This window comes from Protomyctophum bolini (genome assembly GCF_963924005.1).
Source record: "Protomyctophum bolini genome assembly, chromosome: 6".
NCBI lineage: Eukaryota > Metazoa > Chordata > Actinopteri > Myctophiformes > Myctophidae > Protomyctophum > Protomyctophum bolini.
This window is the reverse complement of record NC_137867.1, coordinates 28,245,794-28,268,318: the sequence shown is the minus strand read 5'-3', so window position 1 is coordinate 28,268,318 and position 22,525 is coordinate 28,245,794. Positions and strand designations below refer to the sequence as shown.

General features: G+C 40.8%; 1 protein-coding gene and 1 long non-coding RNA gene across 2 annotated transcripts; one reads left to right on the top strand and one right to left on the bottom strand.

Moving 5' to 3' along the window:
* Positions 1-758: 758 nt before the first annotated feature.
* On the bottom strand, positions 759-17,033 carry ncaph (non-SMC condensin I complex, subunit H). The gene is made up of 18 exons (XM_080765516.1): positions 16,915-17,033; positions 15,467-15,695; positions 14,607-14,697; positions 14,180-14,272; positions 13,971-14,088; positions 13,188-13,321; positions 12,258-12,447; positions 11,447-11,529; positions 10,677-10,864; positions 7,450-7,595; positions 6,983-7,089; positions 6,108-6,233; positions 5,273-5,380; positions 4,885-5,025; positions 4,129-4,239; positions 3,784-3,860; positions 1,091-1,166; positions 759-929 (listed from the first exon to the last, which is right to left on the bottom strand). Exons 2-18 carry the CDS (start codon positions 15,688-15,690, stop codon positions 870-872), a joined length of 2,073 nt encoding a protein of 690 aa, XP_080621642.1. The 5' UTR covers positions 15,691-15,695; positions 16,915-17,033; the 3' UTR covers positions 759-869.
* Positions 17,034-17,624: 591 nt separating this feature from the next.
* Positions 17,625-18,578, top strand: LOC308317454. The gene is made up of 3 exons (XR_013964262.1): positions 17,625-17,763; positions 17,871-17,946; positions 18,416-18,578. It is a non-coding gene; the product is annotated as an uncharacterized lncRNA (long non-coding RNA).
* The last annotated feature ends 3,947 nt before the right edge of the window (positions 18,579-22,525 follow it).

The following is a 22,525-nucleotide window of genomic DNA, read 5'->3' as shown; positions in this document are numbered from 1 at the left end:
CTCTCACAGCCTCCTCCCTGCCCAGAAGGTATTAAAGTCACATTGTCTCACACTGCCAGCACCACTAACCCTGTACTGGTCCAACCGGTTGCTAAAGTCAGGGAAGGCAAGTGGGGAAAAAAGAAAAGAAAAAAAGGAACAGGACAGAAAGCTCTGTCAAGACTAAAAAAAAAGACCAGAAGAAAAATGGGGAATTTTAGATTGAGCTGCCTTGAAAAAAATGGGGAATTTTAGATTGCCTCCTTAGATTGAGCTAAAATTATTTTGTACTTAGAAATAGCAGGTATACAAATATAGTGTGTCACTTTGTGCCACGCTACGACTTGTAGATATGCTATAATTAATTCTATTTTGAGATGGGGTCCTTCACATGGAACAGTTTGAGCACCACTGATATAGTAATCTCTCAAGAACAGATTCCGAGCTGCGCTACTAAATCTGTCGGCAGGGGCATTCAGAACGTGTATACATTGTTAGTGGGAATGAAAACACAAGCACCCCACCGGAACTTCGGAAGAGGGCTAAACTGGCCAAAATCCTGCTATCCACATTCCATTGGACGGCACGCCCAGAGGCAAATTCAAAGATTGCTGATATAGTAACATATGTTTTTACCAGAAAACAAGGATTTAGAAGACATTTGCAGAATCGGCCTCAGGTCTTAATGTAATGGTCGTACAACATTGTCACTTCTCAAATATTATCTGTTGAGCAACACTTTCGTATGGCAAAAAATAAATTAGGCTATAAACACCACATCACCATTAGGCACCTTTATTGATTTCTTTTAGATTAAAGTAACCAAGCAATATAACACATTAAAAAAAGAAACTATTAAAGAAACAGAGCGACAGTACATCCATTGCCCCTCAGTGGCCTTGCTTGATGATTACATCAGTCATGTCATCAACCTTCTCCAGCTCCAAATTCTAATGAAAAAGATCATAAAACGTAATGTCAGGTTCCCTAACATGTAAACCAGGGATTCACAATATTATAGAAATGTTGATTAATTCTGAACTGTGATTTTTGAATGAATGAAACACTTAAATACACTCATGCCCAAAACAGATGTGTGAACACAGCCTACCTTTTCGTTGGCGAGGTGCAACAAAGCCACAAAGGCCAATGGAACGGAAAGGTTTTGAGCCATCGTGGAGGGCAATCTGAAAAAAACATGGAGACAGAGAGGATATAGGAAAGAAACATACAGGGTGATGTTGAGAGAGGCAGTAGAGGAGGGGCACGGACCTGCCTATGTGCCTTTAATACCACTTTCAACCTGGTGTCCCCACACACTTCTGCTCTGGTGCCACAATACAGAACACAGACTGCCTTTTCTGGCTTTCTTAATTCCATATTGATTTATGTATAAAAGTGTTGAAGATTTTTCTATTTGGAGACTTTGAAATCAAACTACACTCCCGTTTCCAGACCTGAAGATGCCCTGAGCTCACCAAACAGTGGAGATGTGAGTATGTGCCCAGAGGGAATGAAGCCTAACTAAACCTTGGCCTGCTGTCAAAGGATCAAAGACCACCACCGCCTTCTTTCATCAGCCTCTCAAAATACTAGGCTTTCTACGAATTAAAAAAGTAACTCACAGGCAGAATTGGAGAAAGCAACTGATTTGCCTACCGGTAATTTAAATGGAGGTATTGTCAATGACATCTGGTATAAACCCCTTTATTAAATTAAGCATAGTAATATATTACTCAATATAATGTCACTGTCAGGCAGAAACCCCAGATTTCCATATTTCACATTTTTATGTTTTTACTTTTTTGTAAATGAATGCCCTACTTCATAATACAAGAGTCAGAGTGTCACACAAAAGTAGCTATTTTAAAATATTAATAAAAAAGGATGTTACTCCATCAAAGAAATCATGTCAAATGTTGCATTCTAAATTGGACACTTTCTACAAAATGTATTTGATTTATGATTATTTAGATCATATTGGACCAACATTGTCTGCCACAGTACTTGGAGGTTTTCCGTGCCAACCTTAGCTTTCTTATATGCCAGCATTCTTCCCTAGTGGGTGCTCTGCTTTGGGGTGTTTTTTGTTTTTGCCCTTTGGGTATGGGGGGGGGGGTGGTCGCCCGGGCAGGGGTCTCGATGCGTTGCATCAGGGCCGCTTCTTGGGGCGGTGGCCCCATAGAGTATTAAAAGGATAGAGACTGAACTGGCGCGAAGCTCCGCCCCCTCCGGTATTCATGTCGGTGGAAGTTGCTCAGTGGCGTTTTGAAGCACCCGGAAGGCTGCCGGAAGTACCGTCTATTTCCGCATTTTTTCGCTGATTCAGCATTTGGACACCAAATTTTGGTGTCCAAATGCGGAAGTGCAGCTGGGCTTTAACATTGAGCGCTCGGTTGCACAGGTTTCCTCGTCAAGAATCCACGGGTCCGCCTGCAGTCCTTCCTCTTACCACTAGGGCCCAGCTCTTCAACATTGGAGTGCTTAGCTGGCCCCTTGGGTGGCCCTGCCGCCTGGAGAGGGGGGGGGGGGGGTTGCCGCCTTTGAGTGGAGTATGCATGGGTCTGCTCTTGTAATGATTTGGTGCCTATGATAACTGTATTGTCTGCCTTTTTAATATATGCCACTTATTGTCATTATGGTTCATTGTCCTTGCCATGTCTACCGGTATATATATTCAATCTTTTTATTTATAATGGTGTTGTGCCTGAGCTGTTTTTCTTTTCTTCCCTTTTCTTTTGTTGTTTGTTATTATGTTCTTGTTGTGTAATGTCTGTTTGTTGTCCTTAAATGTTTCAAAATCAATAAATATACTTCATAAAAAATACACATATTAATAAAAAAGGAACCATGTTGGAACTACAATGTTTCTGCCTGACAGCGACGAATCGATTATGCAAAGTACTGTACTATGCATTGCAAAGCACAATTCAGATTTTGCTCTGTAGTATGGTTCATTGGTGCAGACCATCATTATGACTCACCTTAATGAATTTAGGGTCAAGTAAACCCACAAAGAGCCCCTGAGCTCTATATCGAAAATCATAGAAAGAATAATTTATGATAACAAATAAACTCCTATCTGACATCCCAGAACCTTATATTTGAGTTTCAATCAGGTTTCAGAAAATCTCACTCCACCGATACCTGTCTATATCTATGCTATATCTGACAGATCAGGTCTGAAATTAATGGGGGGAATTATTGTGGCATGGTCGTGATGGACCTCCAAAAGGCATTTGACAAGGTCAATTATAACATTCTTTTAATGAAGCTTAAGCTCTAGGGTTTGACAATATGTCACTACAGTGGGTGCATTCTTATTTAGGAAGCAGAGAACAAGTGGTGGACGTTAATGGCACAATATCTTCACCTCTCCCCAGGGGAGCATACTAGGTCCACTCTTCTTCTTAGTATACATTAATGATATGCAGTCAGCCTGTGGCTGCAATCTGTATCTTTTTGCTGATGATGCTGCTCTTCTTGTCTCACACCAAAACAAATTGGAGGTAGAAAGAGTGCCGAGTTCAGAGCTGCTCAAGATCAGTTCCTGGCTAGTAGACAATAGGCTGTCTCTACATCTCAGAGTCGATTCTCTTTGCGTCTAGATCGAAACTAAAGAAACTTCGGCCAAGGAAGCAATCAAGTACCTTGGATGTATATTGGACAACAACCTTATGTAGGTTTTTGTAGCTGTTTGTAGTGCCAACTATGATTTTCAACTCTTATTGATTTGTTTTCAGTGAAATATGTCATATGATAATTTATAAACAGTTATGCAGTCAAGTACAATGATGCTTATACCTTTGAAGAAGAGAGTTTGCGGTCTCACTGAAGAGTTTCTGTCCAGGCACCTCTGGTGGCTCTACCTTCTCTGCCTCCTACAGAGAACACAGCAAGGTGAACACAATGGATGGAGCGCGTGTGCGCACGCACGCATGCACACACGTACCAACCCATGTTCCCAGACAAAAAAATAAGCTTTTCCCTCTCTCGCACAGATAAAACCCACCTAGACATGGAAACAGCCAAACACACAAACTCATAACAAGCATATCAACATAATTTATAAATCAGGAATTTCAGACACTGTCTTACAAAGTGAAACACAGATATATAGGCAGGAATACTAAAGGCCAACAAACACACCCCTGTAGGTTTTTCAGAGCTCTCAGTGAGAAGTGTCCACATAGAATTCTTGAGCCTCTTCATATCCATTTTCTTGGCTGTCTTGGCATAGTTGATCTCAATCTTGTTGACCTAAAGAAGCAAGCACAGCTTTACATTAAATGGGAATTCCACTAATTTACTGTCATTAATATACCTTACAGCTGGAAAGAAAAAATCATTAACATGGTGAAGTACATCTTGATGATGTCAAGAACACAGAATGGGGGGACTTTTTTTATTTATTATTTCCAACAGCTATAAGGTATATTAATGACATAGTAAAATGTTGAAAATGAGTGGTATACCCCTTTATACAGGGCTCCGGAGCGAATTAATCTAAACATATTAATACAAAACGAGAACCACACCAATGGTCGTCGTTCACATCGCCCAGATATTAATTACATCACGCGTTTTGGCGTGGTTCCTCTTCTAAGGGTCCACTGCAAACCTTTATTAACCCGTCCTTTGAATATGCATGGTTTTATCGATGACCCTTGGAATCTTTTTTAGAATATAGTTATGTTCTAACTTCTTACAAGCATTCATATTATGCACCAAAAAACATAGCCCTATGAGAGTGTAAAGTATGAAAATATTGCTGACACCATTGAACAATATTAATTGCTATGTTGAGAACAGCAATGTTTAATGTGCACTGTAGAGTTAAGACTAGGCATGGGACAATATGAACATTTTATGTCACAATTATCCTGACCAAAATAAGAAGCTCACCCTGTGTGGCTCTGGGACCAAGTTGTCTTCTCCATAGGTGGAGAGTCTGTCTGGGTCTTGGGAGATGGGCATGCTGTCCATAGGGGGCTGGGTGTCATCTGACCCAGCAAATCCTTCTCCTTCATCATCACTGTCTCCACCCTTTAGGTTGGTAAATGTGGGAACACAGAGTTGAACATTTGTGAAGATGGGTGAGAACATTTATAATTGATCAGAAGCTTTCAGCCCATCTACAGCTGGGTGTTCTAGTCAGTGTTTAGAGAGTTAAGCCTGATACACTTAACAGTCTTTTACAATCAGTGTTCTTGAGCAAGACCTGCCTGCTCAATCATTAAAGACACTGTATGTATACTTCAGTGCCATGCAAAATGTAAAATAAAAAACAGACCTGTAGACCAGGGCAGAAGTTGGCTGTATCGTTGGCGTTGTTATAGTCGTAGTCTCCAATACCTTCTCCAAGCTCTCCAGACAAACGTTTTGTGGATTCTTGACACAACTATAATAGAGTAGGATACAATACTTTTTGACAACAACAACCCCTATGTAAATGCAGTACAGAGATATGCACAGAAAAAACCTGTTCCCTGCTTCTGTCACACTGTTAAAAGATATACGATAGAAAACATTTAAATCTTGCCAATCAAAACTTATTTTTCATATAGACAGATTTACTATATTACTTGATATACTCATTTCATATTCATTATGTAGTGTGTCCACCCTCCTCTTCTATTGTGTTTTTGAGTGGTGCAACCACTCCAAGGAACAGCAATGTCTGTGTTCACCTATGCCTGTGTTCACCTACAGTATGTGTGTCTGTGTTGGTTAATGAGCACCAGTATATGACTATGAGTACCAGTAGGGGCGCCAGAAACAGAGAGAGGGGGATAGTGCTGCACTGCTGCCTGCTACACAAACATTAAATGCCATTGACAATGAATGGCCATCTTTGAGTGTTTGTGTAAACACAAACATTGAAGACAAAGGTGGGGACGCAAATTCTAATTGGCTGGAATGAGATGATGTATGATGATAAGAGCACCCCTCACTTCACACAGGTGTGATGTTTTATGTGCAAAATAAATTAAACCACCTGGCTTCAAGTGTTCTAAGATGAGGTAGGCCACATTGATGACAAATATCTCCAGAACGTTCTAAAACAGTTTAATCTGAATCTTAAATGTGAGCAGGCATGTACATGTGTATTGTGTGGATAGCCTTACCGTGCTGGAGGGTTTTAGGCTGAGCTGGGACAGTGTTTCTGGGGGAAACTGAAAGTCTGCTGGAAGAGTGGTCTTTTTACTGGACCTGGCAGTACTGAGGGCAGACTTGGTGTGAGTGGTGGCAGCCTTAAAGGACAAGGATAAAGACACATTCAGTTGAAAGTGAATAGTATTCTAATCTACAGGGCACCTATACAGTTTACATTTCAATATTATGTAGGTTTTAAGTTAACCGGCATTCATGGCATTTCATGGACCTCGTGTCGTGTGTGTTCAATGAATCCAAATCAATCCATATAGTTAATTATAAGAATTAGCTATAAATGAGAGAAAAAAACTAAACACATCACAGTGAAATTAAACAAGTCTACATGTCATGACATGCTGATGATCTTGTCCCAAAGTGATGAGTGGTTGATATAGCAATGGAACCCAAAACTAATGCCTAGATAGTCTGGATGCATTTGGCATTCTATTGGAAAGTATATCGAGACAGACTGTTCTGTGCTATTATCAAGTGTCAAAAGTAAACAAGGGAAGTCATCTGAGGACGACGTAAAGAGAGGGAAGTGGTATATCCGATGTATGGGAAAAAGGCCAATGTTGGCCCAATAGACTACAGGTACATACTAAAAATATTTTTGGAGTGATTTTTCACTGAGACCCAAGTTTGTCATCATCATCAGGTAACAAAGACTAGGTGACAATGCGTTTCCTTTCCAGCATATACCATAGCGTATAACTTCTGCAATCAAATCAACATAAGTCTTTTAACTAACAATTAACATACGGTTACATTTTACATTTCCCCCAAAAAAGTAAGTAACTAACTATACAGCAATATGAAATGCCTGTAAAAAAGAAGTTAAGTTTACTCTGGTAGTTCGGAAGTAGGTGTCAAGGTCAATGTCATCATTGAAGTCTATTTCAAATGTCTTCTTGGGCTTCCTTTTACGAGTCTCCTTGTCAGGCATATGATCGACTAAAATAAAAGGAAAGATACATTCAGTGAATCATCTGTATACATTCAGCACAGATGCCATCGGTAGACTATTTGCAGCGTTGCTCGATTTGTCCCTCAATTCCCTTCTAAAGCAAAGCACTGTAAAAAATATTACCATAACTTAAAGTTGAAGCACATGAAGTAAAAAAAAAAGACAGATTATGTTATCTGTAGCGAGCAATAGATACACAACAAAACGTCATGTAATAGTACAACAGACACATATACAGTGAGTGAGCAAGTACATAAGGAGATACAGAAAAGACATACAGTTAACCTACTAGTGACCAATTATCTATATAATAAAAGTAGTATTAAACATGTGTGGATGCCACTCACGCTTGTGTTTGGGTTTGAACTGCCAGTAGCCAGGTCCTGCCCAGGTAGCCATGGTCCTGGGGCTGAAGTAGGAATACTCCCTGGGCTGAGAGGATAGCTGCAGACACATGGTGGTTATGTCGCCCTCCCCGATGGGGATAACATCCCTGCACCGTCGAGGATAATAACACTCAGTATCATACGAACTCTAACCATCAAGATTACTAGGAGAGTGTTTGAGTGATGAGGTCTTCAAGATACAGTTAGAGTAATACATGTCCAAAGTAAACACAGGACACATAATATACCCCCACATATTGAGTAAAATACACAAAAACGTTATTGACAGACAGACTGTAGCCTATTAATGAACCTTGGATAATACTAGGGATCCCTGCCATCCTTCGGTCAGTTCAAAGGAATGCTCCAGAACATTTTTCACCGTGATTGCTCCTGCTTCAATTGATTTATTTTACTGACTGGTTGTTCCGCATGAAGTTCCTTTGTAATTTATCCTGATTTATAATGTTGTGTTGGATGTAGTTTTTTGACTGTATTTTGTGTATTGTAACCTCGGCTACATTGAAAATGAGGGCTTGCCCTCAACTGTATTTCCGAGTATAAATAAGGTGATGATGAAGGAAGGACGATATTCATTATCAATGCTAAGCCACCAGCACTCTGTGGTTCCAATTTAACCGTCTTATCAGTATGCTAGACAGAACCCTAGGTGTTCGTTTCTTGTCTTGCATTTCTCTTGTCTTTGGGGTCGTTATCTCACCTGAACAAATGTGTAATAGAGGCTGTCTAGTCAATAGAATGTTTGAAGACCTGTCTGTCAGTGCTACAAGGAACTTAACACAGTGTAAATAGACTGACTTAAAATCACTGTATTTTCCCACTGTACTTTACTTTAATTATTTAAATGTAATTTAATTTAATAATTGTATCACTGTGCAAGCAAGCCAGGCACAGACAAAAGACTCATTCATTCATTATCTCGTTAATTCAGTTTGTCAAAAAATGGATTTTGTCCCAATCAGCTTGTTTTAACAAATTAACCACCAACTTTCTTACGGACCACAGGGAATCCAATTACCATTCCCAAGACAAAGTTACTAATTCATTTCATACTTTTCAGAGAAAAGATAGAATAAGGAGGCCATCAGCACAAGAAACCCCCAAGTTCCCATTTTTTCGGGCCTTTTAGAATAAGAATCTAGATGTGAAGTGAGTACAAACATTTACACATGAGCAAGCACAGTACTTCCACTGCTGGCCACTGAACAGCAGCAGTCAGAGGCCCTAAGGCCCTTTGGTGTCAATATAGGCGAAAAGTGAGGAGATATTGTTCCTTGAATCATGTTCACTTTCCACGCAGGAGTCAGTCTGAACCAGTGATCTTCGGCAAAAAGCGGACTTATCTAATTACTACGATATTCTTCAGTCTTTATACATATTTTTTTAAATTTAGTAAAAAAAAATCTCAAAAAAAGTATTCTTGTTTTACAGACTATCTGACAGATGAAGCTGCATAGAAAAAGATATCTGTCAAACAAAGAGTACGTGTGTGTTTCGGTGTGTCTATGAAGTGGTTGCAGAATTGTGTGCCGAGTCGGAGGCACACTGGTGTTCGGTGAGAAGTTCAGGTGTGCTTTGGGATTTTGTGCCTACCACAAAAACTGACTGGGTAGACGGTGACTCATGACCTTTGAGCCACCAGACCTAAATAGAATAGTCCCCACTCCTATCTATTTAGTTTACCATAACCACCTTAATCAAATTTCATCATATTCAAGGGCATTTGGAGAGAAATTGACACTCGTTAATGCATCAAGCAAGGCAATTATGTTTCTGCAACTGTCAAATAGGTCTTCTACATCTATTCTTTTTTTTACAATAACATTTTCGTGGCTCTCAGCATGTCACGCCCTTGGGGAAGATTAATTGGGGAACCCTGCAACAGAGAATCATTCCATTTGGGCTGTGGGGGTGCTTGATATTTGTTAATTCACATAACAAAATAGGCCAATCTCTAAGTTGAATCATCATTAAAAAAAACATTGACTAAGGTCGCATTCTCACCAGAGAGCTTTGCTGCGATTAAAACGAATCCTGCTGCGCATTTTCAGAAAGTGCGCTTCGTTTGGCAGGTGTGAAGGCTCTTTCGAATCCTAATGCGCAACAAAGAACCGCATTTTACTCCGAGCAAAAACGGGGGTTTCGCTTCGCTTCCAATCGCGCTTGACTACGATTCGGTGCAGGTGTGAATGCAATCCGCAGCAAATACAGGAAATGAAGCAAACATACGTCAGGCGGGTGAGGAGCTGAACACAGTTGGAGACGGAGAAGGCATATTTTACGCAGCGCAAAGATGTCCCGTTACCGTGGATAGACGTGGTCGAATGAGGAGAGTGGAGACTGAAGCCCTGATCGAAATGAGGACGAGTACATTAATCAATTGCTTAAGAAAACACAAACACTGCAGTGCAGTGTAATAGTATTATAGCCTACAGAATATTCTGTCTGTCTGTGCGTGCCGTAAACATGGAGTGCTGTCACTGCGTGGGGACTAGTGGGGAGTAGGAACTTTCATCTCGATAAACTTGTAAACATTTTGCGCTGCTGTCTGTTATATCAGTGCGCTCAGCGCTGTGCCTCCATGCCCAAAAGAACAGTGCGTGCGTGGCTGCGTGCTTATAGTGAGAGAGCGAGAGAGGGGGGGGCAGTCCCAGACCGTCGGCACGACACATAATGCACGTTATGAGTATAATTATCACCATAGATTTATCATTTCACTGTGTAGGCTAGTTTATGAATGTAACACATTGATAAAGGTCCCCCCTGCTGCGTTTCCAATTGCTGCGGATCATGACAGTGTGAAGGCAAACCGTAGCCAATTAAATATGCAAGAATCCCATTTCTCCTCCCATACGCATTCGAGTCTACCGAAGTATTAGGTGAGAATGCGACCTAAGACCCATTCCGGTCGACTAATCCGCAATTCATTTTACATTTATTTTTTTCTCTCTCCAAATGCCATCTGCCATTGGAATCTAAGGCACTCTGGGAGCAATTCGGGGTTAAGGGTCTTGCGAGAGGGACACACATTGACAAATTGCTGACCTGGCCTGGAATCATACCTAAGAGAACCAGGGGCTCTGGCTCCCCAGGCGGGCTCACTAACCATTCAGCTATGGCCACCCCTTCTATCCCTTCTCTCTCAGCCCCCCCATCTGGTTACTCACCGTCCTCCTTTGCGCTGGGCCTCGGAGCCCTCCTTGTACTCCACCCCACCGTCTCCTGGTCCATCCTCATACTCAGCGTCAAAGTCTTGGCCAAAGTCCTGGCAGTCTTCCTCTTCTGCCTCAGGTTCTGCGTTTACGTCGAACACATGCTCACCCTGCGTCACCTTCTCCAGCAGCTGGCTCATGGTCTGCAAGGATCCACATTTAGTTAATCACAAAGGAGGTCCATTGTACAGATCCCTATCCAATTGTACATAATTATCCTTTTCTTACACAAACTCAACACACTAACACAGGGCACAGGGAACAGCAGATGATGAGATTTCAACCCATTGGTCAAACAATAGGAGCTGCAAATCATCCAGATAAAGTCCAACTGGTAACACTAGCAGAGTAGGTCTACCAAAGAATATTCTATATTAAATCCTGAATATTAAAAATAAAGTTATGACACCTCATTTGCCGACAGACAACCTTTTTCTTCTTAACACATGGCAGTTTTTCTTTTTAATATATATGTCAAGAAAATGAATGTAAAATGTGGGCACCCTGGGTTTTTTTAAGTGTTGTGTGTGTACACAATGTGTTAACTTAATAATGAATATTGGAGTCCAATTTTGACAGCCCAATAACAAAGTAGCCAACTTCTCATTGTTCTGCACAACACCCTCTGGACTTAATTAGTACTGTCAATAAAGAAAAACATACAGGTGGATGAACACCACCTACCCTCCCCAGAAGAAAAAATCTATCTGACTACTTTGTCTCACCTGGTCAGGGTTATATCTGGTGAAGGAGAAGCCCTTCAGAGTGGGACAGATAGCGTTCCTCTCCTGGGCGCGCTGAAGACCACCTGACAGACACAGTAAACTCAAATTGTTTAGGTGTGTGACTGTATGTACAGTATAGTACATTGCTTGGTCAAAGTTGACTCCTTGGGGTCGGAATGTGTTGTAACTCAGGGTAAACTAGAAAAGATTTGAAGACATTAAATGTGAAAAATACTATAGAGATAATGTGTAGCTATTTGTATGATGTTTGAACAAAATCTGTAGAAGACAATTTCTGCAAAAAAAATGTTTTGCAGAAATCCTCCTGCTGGTCTCACTATAACAGGCTGATGTGAAATATGTACGAGTAAAATCTGTAGGAGTAAAATAAAAATAAAATCAGCAAACATCAGCCTCCTGGTGGTGCGATAACAGCCCGATGTAAAATGTTTGGGGCAGAGGTTCTGCAGAGTCTGCTCTGGCCTCCAATGGTGCTGGAAATTAGCCGTCCATAGATGGCCGGAGAGGTGGCAAAAATTAACAATTTGGGTGCCGGGAATTCTTTTGAATAAAGGCGCTAGAGTGCCAAGCAGATGAGGGAGATTTTACTCTGAAAGCCCCCTCCTTTCATTTCCCCCAAAACGGGAAATTAAATCTTCCTTTACTACCGGTACATCACCATCGTAAAACTGATCTCGCTTAATTACAAATGATCATTTTTAAGAAACAGATTTGTCACAAAGTACTAAACTAAACAGAATAAGCTCCACTAGTGGTTCTGTTGTCATTGGAAATGTGAGAGAAACGTTACACGTGAAGGGTGCTGCAGGGACTCGCTGCAGGGGAGGGGCGCTGTAGGTAGACGTGGATTTCAGTAAGGTCATATCGGAGGGGAAGAGAAGCTCGCACCGGCAGTTCTCACTGAAGAGCACTGACAGGAAGACGCCCGCCGTGCTGCTCTCGTCGAAGGACGATGCCATGCGGTGAAACATGGGGTCAACCTGGGTGGCAGGAATAAGCACAGATGAGCGTTCATGACCTTTAGAGCACATTCATGGTTACATGGCTACAGTTTTTTGAGTGGTGCAACCACTCCTATAACTAGCAATGTCCGTCCCTGTGTGTGTGTGTGTGTGTGTGTGTGTGTGGTTAAAATGGGTAAGGTTTAAAAAAGGCAAAAGCATGCTCTATTGCACTGGCCTAAAAGTGGGTCCTTAAAAACTGCTTCAACTTCTGAGATTTGTGTTTGGTTCATTAGCCACCAGATGGCATACCTTATAAATGTATGTATGTATGTACATATGTATGCATGTTTAGGGTACCAACAGGTGACAAAGTGGCGCTGTTGCACCACTCACTTCAGACAGGTCTGATTTTTATTTTAAACTAGCAGAAGAATGTGCTATATAAAATTCAAGCACCTTCAGGTTGTATACAATCAGTGACTGTCAAAAAACACAGTGCAATTCAAAAGCCACACCCTTAAATTACCTTTATCGACACAAGATTTCTAAATAAACAAACAAATACCAAGTATAGTGGACTGCCCACTTGTCCAGTATATGTCCACTTAGTTTAACAATATAAAGTCTTCCACTGGAACTGAATGTAATGCAAGACAGACTGGTTCTCCACTCCAGTTCAAGGAATAGCTTTCCATTTTGCCACGTCGATGAAAACTAGGGGTAACCAAAATGACAGAAGATAATGTCTTCTTTGGGATGTAATGGCCATACTGTACCTCACACTTTCTCTCAGACTCTGCACTGTTGATGTTGCTGAGATTCTGTTCTACCGTCTTCTTAGGGGGCCTTTTTTTCTTGACCTGCTTGACAGCCAGTTCGCCATCCATATCTTCCGCCTCATGACCAGGCTCTGAAACAGTGAATACACAAACACACACATAAGAAAGAATGCTTTATTAGTGTCTGTAAGTGTAGTAGTGCAGTGGGTTTTTGACTGGCAGCCCCAAAAGTTTTATTTATTCTCGAAATTACACTGAGTAATTAAACTCATGTTCAGTGTCGTCGAGTAGTACAATATCATATAGAAAAAACATCACAATACATCAGAAGATCAGGAAAAGAAAAACAAAAAAAGGTATACATGTGAATTACATAAGTTTACAAATAAAAAGCTAAGACAAATTTCAAAACGATCTAAAAACATATTGTGCGGGTCTGTATGCTCACCAATGTTTTAAAACAACTCAAGGGTACTAATGTGGTCCATTTTAATGTTGTTTGCAGGTCATTCCATGTATTAGGGCCACAAAAGCTAGAAGCAGATCTACCAAGTTCAGTTACCTTTTGGTACCTTGAATTTGGGGAAATTACTTGATCACGGTCACTCCTACTTTACTGCTTCACAGATAATGGCATACACGTACTGAACAAAGAAAAACCTGTACAGCACCTCCATTTTGGCTTTAATATAGTTTATTTTCTTTAACTTTAACAGTGACATAATCTCATCTAATAAGAGGCCATGGACACATTGGACAATTGGCTTATTTCTCCCTCACCCGCTCCAGGCTTTGTTTCTGCGCCAAGGCCACCCAACACTCTGTAGGCATCAGCATGCACAGCATCCACTCTGACAGCATAGATCTTTGTACTGGCATCCAAAGTGCCGGCAGCTACCTGGATGACCACAGGCAGAGATATATTTCAAAGACAGATGTACCCATGAATCATAAAATGTTCCTAGACACTTAATGACACAAAATCATACCTTAAAGTTTGTGAGCTCAGAATCCTTCTGCTTCAGAATGTCAGCCATGTAATCAATCAGATGGAGACCAAAGGCATTTTTAGTGGTGATTTTCTGCAGCAAAAAAAGAAGAAAACGAAACATTTAACATTACACACAATCACACATCCCATTCTAGGGTGCTCGAATGAGGTTCAAACCATTAGATCCATTAGGATCGAAATGTCTCTTTTAGCCTGTATTGTACATCATTGCTGTAATATGTTTGCAATGACACAACAGCATAGGACAAATAAAGGCTTTTTATGGTTTACTTTTCTATTCATATTCTAAGCTTCTGGCTCCGATGTTAAATAATGATACACTACATGATTCTGCTTCCATCTTAACTATTATGTTGTTTTTTAAAATACAATCTAAATTCATGTATATGCACAACCATACTTACATTCTCTGTAGAGAGCTTGATGCAGGTGGAGTAATGCTCTGAGATCTGTGCATTTGACAACTTGGGAACAGCAGCAGGGGTCCCTGAGAGACTGCATACAAAAATACAGTACAAAGATGGTCACGTAGAAGTCTATACAGAAACATTTAAAGGAAGGCAACAACACACAGTAAAATCCTCAGTGTTAATTCATCTATTTGTTTACAAATGTAATCAAATCTGTACACAGACTCTCAGCATTACATTAACTTGTAGATTTTACTGTGATTTTTCTTGGGTCTCATTTTAATAAGACCCCCAAAAACACTTTTTCAAAGCAGCCTTTAGCCTGGGCAGCATTCCTTTTCTGGGTTTATAATCTGGTCGGGAGCGGATGATATCGCTATGTCATGTTGTAGTCATTGTTTTGTAGTCAGCAGGCAACCCTTTAAACCAGAACTTCCTTTGGACCTTTCCCGCATCAAGGCTTTTATTGGGAATGATCGATGAACTGATTTTAGCAATACTTCCTGTTGTTTACCGAAGACGTCATCACTAATTGACAGGTGCGCTGACATTTGCTCCCAGCAAATGCCAGCGCACCTGGCGCACAGGAAGTATTGCTGAAATCAGTTCATCGGTCATTCCGGGCCCCTCTCGCCCGGAGAGAAAGACGGAGGGACGTCCGTGTGCATCTCTTGAAAAAGTGGAGATAATTGACTAAATACACGTTTTGTGCCAGAACTTTAACATGGATATAAAACTAGAGGACCATATTTTATGCCTCTGATACATGAAAATGTACGAAGTTAATTAAATGATCACAGGCGTTCTAGGTCTAGTTCCGTGACAGTCTGAGTGAATTATGGAGGAGGCTTAACCTGTGAGCCGGAGACTCGGTGATGGAAGAGTCATTTGCGGATTGCAGGTCAATAACTTTTGACCTGCGTCTCTGACGTCTCTCCTGCTCATCGTCATTGCCGGGGAACGCAGCTAGAAGTGGAGTGCTGCAGGCTGCTGGGGACAGTCCCTTATTGCCCTTCAGAGACGCGGAGCCCCAATTCTGTTGACGCACCCGGGACACGGGTGTCGAGGACGCACTCATCTTAGCTGGAGACAAATAACAGCAACTCAGATCTCAGTTATTGGAAGAGCAACATTGGGTACATAAATCTTTCCCACAATGTAAAAAAATAAAGTAATGTAAAGTATACATGATTTGTACATGCATGATACATCGATAATCAAACCTAAATGTACCCTTCTTCCTAGCTCTGGTCCATAGCCTTACTGCTTCGATTCTGCCCTGCAGTAAGGTGGGACTATCAGTTTTAAATCTCAAATCGAAATCAGACCAGCCTCTCCTCTTTTGTGGAAATCTCACGAACGTTTGACCTACTCACCAATAGTGTGTCAATAGAAAGACTACTTTCCTTAGTGGACGCACTCTGAGCCCCCCACTACTCGTGTAAACGGTACTTTTTGGCCAGTAAAGGGATTTTTTTCTTCACCGGAGGAAATATATTCTCTATGAGGCAGTTCTCTGGGCAAAATCGTTAAGAGGGCGCAGCTGAGTAACTAAAAGTATTTTTTTCCCGGTGGGAACAAAAACTACCATTTATACGTGTGGTGGGGGGCTCAGAGTGTCCACTAAGGAAAGTAGTCTATTGACACAACCCATCTTTGTATTGGTGAGTAGGTCAAACGTTCGTGAGATTTCCACAAAAGAGGAGAGGCTGGTCTGATTTCGATTTGAGATTTAAAACTGATAGTCCCATAGCCTTACTGCAGGGCAGAATCGGAGCAGTAAGGCTATGGACCAGAGCTACCTTCTTCCATAATGACAGTACATTGCCGCAGGGTTTTTTGTGCATTATTTTATTCACATGGAAGATTTTTTTTTACAATTTAAGAATTTAAGATTTGAGGTGCCCAGTGCACTGCCCACAATGTTTAGGTGTCCATTGTAGTTAGTTACCCAGTATTGAGGTCAAGCAATCATGTAAACAAAATACATTCCAGAATAACAGCAATAGATTAATTCGCCTGTTTAGTCTGCATATATAAAAAAACGATTAAAACCATTATTTAACGCATTAAAAAGAGAAAGGAACATATGTAGTAGCCGTGGTTCACAACTTCACACGACGCTCGTACTTCACGATAATCATGACAGTCATGTTTCAGGGCTACATATGTAGAAGCTCAGACATTATCTCGACAAGTTAGCATTTGCACGTAGCTGTGGGCTAACTAAAGCTGCTAACGGCTAACAAGCCAAAGGGAGTAACTAGGATTTGTAAAGTCACATTTTCTAAGCACAAACTACCTTTAGATGTTTACAGAAGGTTGGGTCGGTGTCGATGGATATGATCGTATAAGGACGATATATCACGGATCACTACTAGAGGCGAACTGTTCTTCCTGTGTTGTTGTTGTGTTCTGTTACTTCTGTACCTTTTGAAAATTTGCGCCGATTGCCGAACGAACGGTTTACGTAGTGAAGTGTTCAGTGTTGCGTCATTACGTTTCATCACGCCCACCTAATGATTCTAACAGTAGGTCTACTGGAAATTCAGATTCAGATTATACATTTCATTTATATTCAGGCAGCGTTTACTGCTGCCTGTAAATACTGTTACAATAATTAACATACTTTTATTATTATTAATCCCAAAAAAAAGCAGTAAAAATGGCTTTGCATGTCTTATCCCAACCCTTGAAGCCATCTGAACGAATGTCTCCTTACGCCAGGGCTCCACTGGGCGCGTCTGCGTCGCGTCACCGTCACAGAATGTTCCTTTTTTATTCAATGAAGGGTGGCTCCACTGCCCGCGACGCCCCGCGTTGCGTCGCGTCTCCGTCACCATTAAAATTGAACCGGTTCGTTTTTTGACGCACGCGTCGGAGACGCAACGCGACGCAGACGCGCCCAGTGGAGCCCTGGCGTCAGAGCCGAAGAGTTCTGATGATCCTCATGGGGGCTCCCCATAGAGGGCTCCCCAGTCATTTTGTTTTATTTCACATTATATTGGGAAAGGTAATTTGGAATTGCGTCACGTCCGGTGCCATGTCCTTATTTGGTGTTGAACCAGCGATGGCTCACAACATTGTTTGTCAAGCCTCCGTGTAGACGGAAGGACATGAATTGTTTGAGAGAAGCGTGTCATTAACCAAGGTTTGTTTGTTTGTTTCTGAACCAATGCTTTACGTTCTTTGTCAACATTTAAGGTGTATGTTTGATTTGTATATGAGTTTAATTGATGCGATTTGTTTTTGTTACAGTTTGACCGCGTTTGTTGTTGTTCATATGGGTTTCCTGTCATTCCATTCCCTTCATTCCCCTTATGCAGCCAGTGAGGTAAATCCATGTGTTCATCATGTATGCATTATATTGTCATGTTCGTTATGTTTATGTGCTTAAGTTTGCTCATGTACTGATCGTTGTTTATTCATTGTGTGTTCATCAGTTTTGACGTTGGTCTATTGAGAGAGTGAGAGCTCAATAAAATCATCAGTAAACAGAAACGACTGACTTGTTCACGGAGGGAGTGACACTATCCATATATAGCTGAAGCCTGTTAGCTTCACTCACCTCAGACCAATAGACTCATTTCACACAGCCAGACTCCAGAGTGAGCAGAGGGAGAGAGCACCTGTGTGTGTGTGTGTGTGTGTGTGTGTGTGCACCAGACCACACGGTATGAAATGTTTGACTGTTTATGTGACTCTTATTATGTTTGTACTCTTATTGATTAAGCAGTGTTAAAGCCTGTGACATTTGCAGTTTTAGTGAACTTTTAGTGACTGAAGTTGTCTATTGTCTACAGTGCCTGTCCGTCACACTATGTGTAAATGTGACCATCGGTGACTGTTGATGTGCCCTGAGGTTCAAGTTGGTTATGCAGCCCTTTAGCACCCTCGATACGCGGAGTGAGGTATACATGATTATTTATTTGTCTAGTTTCCATTTGGAGTATATCATTCATGATTGTATTTGTTTGGTTTTCGTTTGGTTGTGGTACTTTTGGTTATTGTGCATTTTCCTTGTCTTATAATTGAAATGACTTGAGTTTTCTATCACTGTATTTATAATTGACCATAAATTAACAATTTTTATTGTTGATTGTACTGCTGAAGTGACAAGTTTATTGCACAGATTTTAGTAGTCAAACTATGAGATTATTCGATTGTAACTGTATTTATTCTATATCCTTATAGTTTTCACGGTGTTGGAACAATAAACGCACCCGTCGAGACCACCCAAACTTGTCATTCTTTCATCAATCGAGGGGCTGCAGTCATCAATCACCATCGACAAACAACTACAAGTGAGTAAACAACAAGACGCCCAAGTCCCAAAGTGTGAGCACGTTGTTGAACCGTATATTGATTTTTTTTTGATTGATTGTTTATTTATTTTCGTGTCATGCACACCTTGTGCCCAACCCTCATGGGTTTATAAGACACCATTTCACATTTGCAATTACAGCATGTTTTACAATACATAATTTATGCATTTTATAGCATGTTTACATTACACAATTCATTATATTACACCTCAGATGTATACAGAGTACTCTGTCTTCTTTCCCAAGCTTGACAAATATAATCTGCTACAACGAAAGTCCCTTTGGCAAAACATATCTCCATTTTTACATAGTCATTTAAATCTAGGAAATCCCCACATATAGAAGACATCTTATTAATCAAAATATCCCTTAAGTTATCGTACTTAGAGCAGTAAAACAGAAAGTGAACTTCGTTTTCAATTTCATCTAGATCACAGAACAGACAATATCTCTCATCTTCAGGGGTGGCATTAAACCTATATCTCTGGTGATAAAAGAAAGGCATGGCAATGTAGGCAATGTAGGGCCAATGCCCTACATTCAAGTTGAAATCTTCACTCTGATACGGACACAAGTATTGAAATTGGATCGATTGGAAGGATCTAACCAAGTTAGTAAAAGATTATATGAAAGAAATAAAATATTTAACTGGTTTATATTTTACAATTTTAGTTATAGATGGCAAGTATAATGTTAACACTTTGAGTGCTGGGGGGCTGTGGGCTCCATCCATTCTGGAGATATTGACCTTTTTCTAACACCTGCTTTTGCCTGCACGCTGCTCGCGAAAAAAAACAACAGAGATATGGAGGCTTGAAGTTGACAGACATTGACAGACGGATATAAAAATGAACACAAATTATATCATATACATACTATACACTGAATGAAAGCCCTGGATGTCTACTTTTAGGAGGAAAACAAATACACATTGATCCCATGTACAGTTTGTCTAATTGTTTATTGAATGCAGCTTGCGGCCACCAGAGAGAACTTTAGAGAAAGCATGGACCTGAAGAACTATTATTCACAAAATAAGGCCTATAGCGACATGTACATACTATATACCATATGAAACGGAAGACTCTCTGCTTTCATAAGAGAAAAACTAATACTGTAATAATAATAAAAATCACACCCCTGTGAAGTGAGCAGTGCAACATTGCACTGCTCACTTCACAGGGGTGTGATTTCTATTAATATTACAGTATTATTATTTTTTCTTTCTCTAAAGTTCTCTCTGGTGGCCGCAAGCTGCATTCAATAAACAATTAGACAAACTGTACATGGGATCAATGTGTATATTGTTTTCCTCCTAAAAGTAGACATTCAGGGCTTTCATTCAGTGTATGGTATGTATATGATATTATTTGTGTACATTTTTATATCTGCCTGTCAATGTCTGTGACTAAATGGCGTTTGTATGAGCTAAAGAATGAGCATATGGGACATTGGGACTGGAACATCTTGGGGCTACGTTACTACTGTTTTGTTTATTTTATTATGATGATGACGGATCAAGACCCCCGGCGGGCAGATGGAACGATGCGAAGACGCATTGTCATTATTTATCCATCTGTCGCTGTGTCACCCGGATATGATGAAGGAAGGGAGACCAGACTTTAGATCCGTGCGGTGTCCATTATGGCAAGTGGCAACAAGTCCGAGCGAGCATGTTCCGAGAGAAACAGAGTCTACACAAAGACGCCTCCTCCCTCCCTCCCCTGAGACATGCCCTTGCATGTCTCAGGACATGCCCCTGCATGTTCAGTGAGTGAGAAACAGCAAGCCTAGCTAGATACGATCGGATGTCATGAAATGTGATCTGGCTAAGGGCTAGCTAGTAGCTACGCTCGCAATGGGGCCGCCATTGTGTGATAGTGAGCATTTGATCCCCTCCCGTCCTGAGTTTTCAGGAAGGGAGGGTGGGAGAGGCATCTTTTTCTTTTTTTTTGTGATCAGGTGATCGGAGTGTTGTGCTACCGTTCTGTGCTAGTAGCTAAAGTGCTCGGGTGTGTAGAAAGGCGATTGAAAGTAATCAATAAAAACATACTGTAAACGTAAATCTCCCGTTCCCGCATTGAAGCACTGGGAATCGAACCACGTAAATCTCCCTTTACAGCACTGAAACGGTTAAGGAATATTTGTCTTATTAGCCAGAGATCCTTTTAAAATGTTTCTATTACTGTGAGTGATATGGTCAGCTTCTGATGTCTTTCTTTCTTTCTAGATGTAGATGGAGATGACTGTAGATGCTGCTGGAACACTGAACCTGGTCTCCTGTGTGAACCACCCCATCCTGGCTGCTGTCCATGTGGACATTATGAGTGTTTGTATAGAGAGAAGCATGGCTGAAGAGCTTTGCATATCGGTCGTTTCTTGCTGCTGCCAAAGTCAAATTGTGATATCTGTAGTGTTTAGTTCATGGCCGCTTATGAGATGTAGATACAAGTACACCTGACTGGTGGAATAGCCTTGTGATACATACTGGGTGTGCTCTTTGGTCGTTCACAAAACAAACAAACAAAAAGCTGCACAAAAATCACACAAATCAAGGGATGTCCGACAGTCGGTGTTGGATATTGTCCAACTCCTAATTGCCAATATCAACAGATACCGATATATATATATATATATATTATATGCAGGCTTTTTCCAGTGGTGGAAACATAACTCAAACTTTTTACTTAAATAAAAGTAGGCAATACTGCAATATAGAAATACTCCGTTACAATTCAACATGTACTCGAGTAAAGGTACAAAGGTTTTGGTATAAAATGTACTTAAAATACCAAAAGTAATTATTAATAATGACTCATTATGCAAAATGTCTCATCTAAAATGATCTAATCTCTCAGCTCAAGTTTTCAAATGTATAAAAATATTTTGAAAATAGCAGATCTACAAGCTCACATGTGTCTTATTGTATTGTGAGCTTGTAGATGTTTTTAATGTAAAATAATAAATAAAGTAAAATTAAGGGTTAGGGTTATTAATTTTTAATGCCTTTATCGGCCGATAATATCCGACATCCCTAACAAAAACATATATCAAACGTGTCAATACATTTCAAAGAATGCCACAACTTCACCAATAAATAAATAAACATCCACATGTTCCATAAATTAAATGCCACAAAGGTTTGCCGAAAAAATGAAGAAATTACAAAAAATAAGTTTCTTAAACATCTTCTGCCGTATGTCCATAGAACTTCAGCTCTGTTGCAGCAAGGCAGTACAATGTGTCATTGTCTAGGTCACCTAAGCCACGATCACCATTCGGTGGCCGGTATTTGGGGCAAATGGTCATTACGTGTTCCAACTTCCACAGTCTGTAGTGGATCCTCGCATTCACAGTGGGCACTGTCCGAGATGTCCCACTTCTGCTTTGAGGGTTGTCCACTCCTTGCAGGGGAGGTGCTGGCAAAGAACATTTGGGGTCCTCGATGTATTCCACTGGTCCCTCTGTCTTGCCTTCACCCAGGATGCCTTGGAGGTGTCAGCTGGTGTTGTGTGGAGCAGTTCCTGGGCCTGTGTGGCAAAGGGGCATAGTGACTTGAGGCACGTGTGCTGTGGCAAAGGTCGCCGT

Excerpts from the sequence above, each read along its gene's own strand:
- ncaph (XM_080765516.1), bottom strand. The coding sequence starts at position 15,690 with ATGAGTGCGTCCTCGACACCCGTGTCCCGGGTGCGTCAACAGAATTGG. Across the intron at positions 13,322-13,970 it reads AGAAACAAAGCCTGGAGCGG|AGCCTGGTCATGAGGCGGAA; the intron begins GTGAGGGAGAAA and ends TCACTGTTTCAG. Across the intron at positions 4,240-4,884 it reads TGGTCCCAGAGCCACACAGG|GTCAACAAGATTGAGATCAA; the intron begins GTGAGCTTCTTA and ends TTGCTTCTTTAG.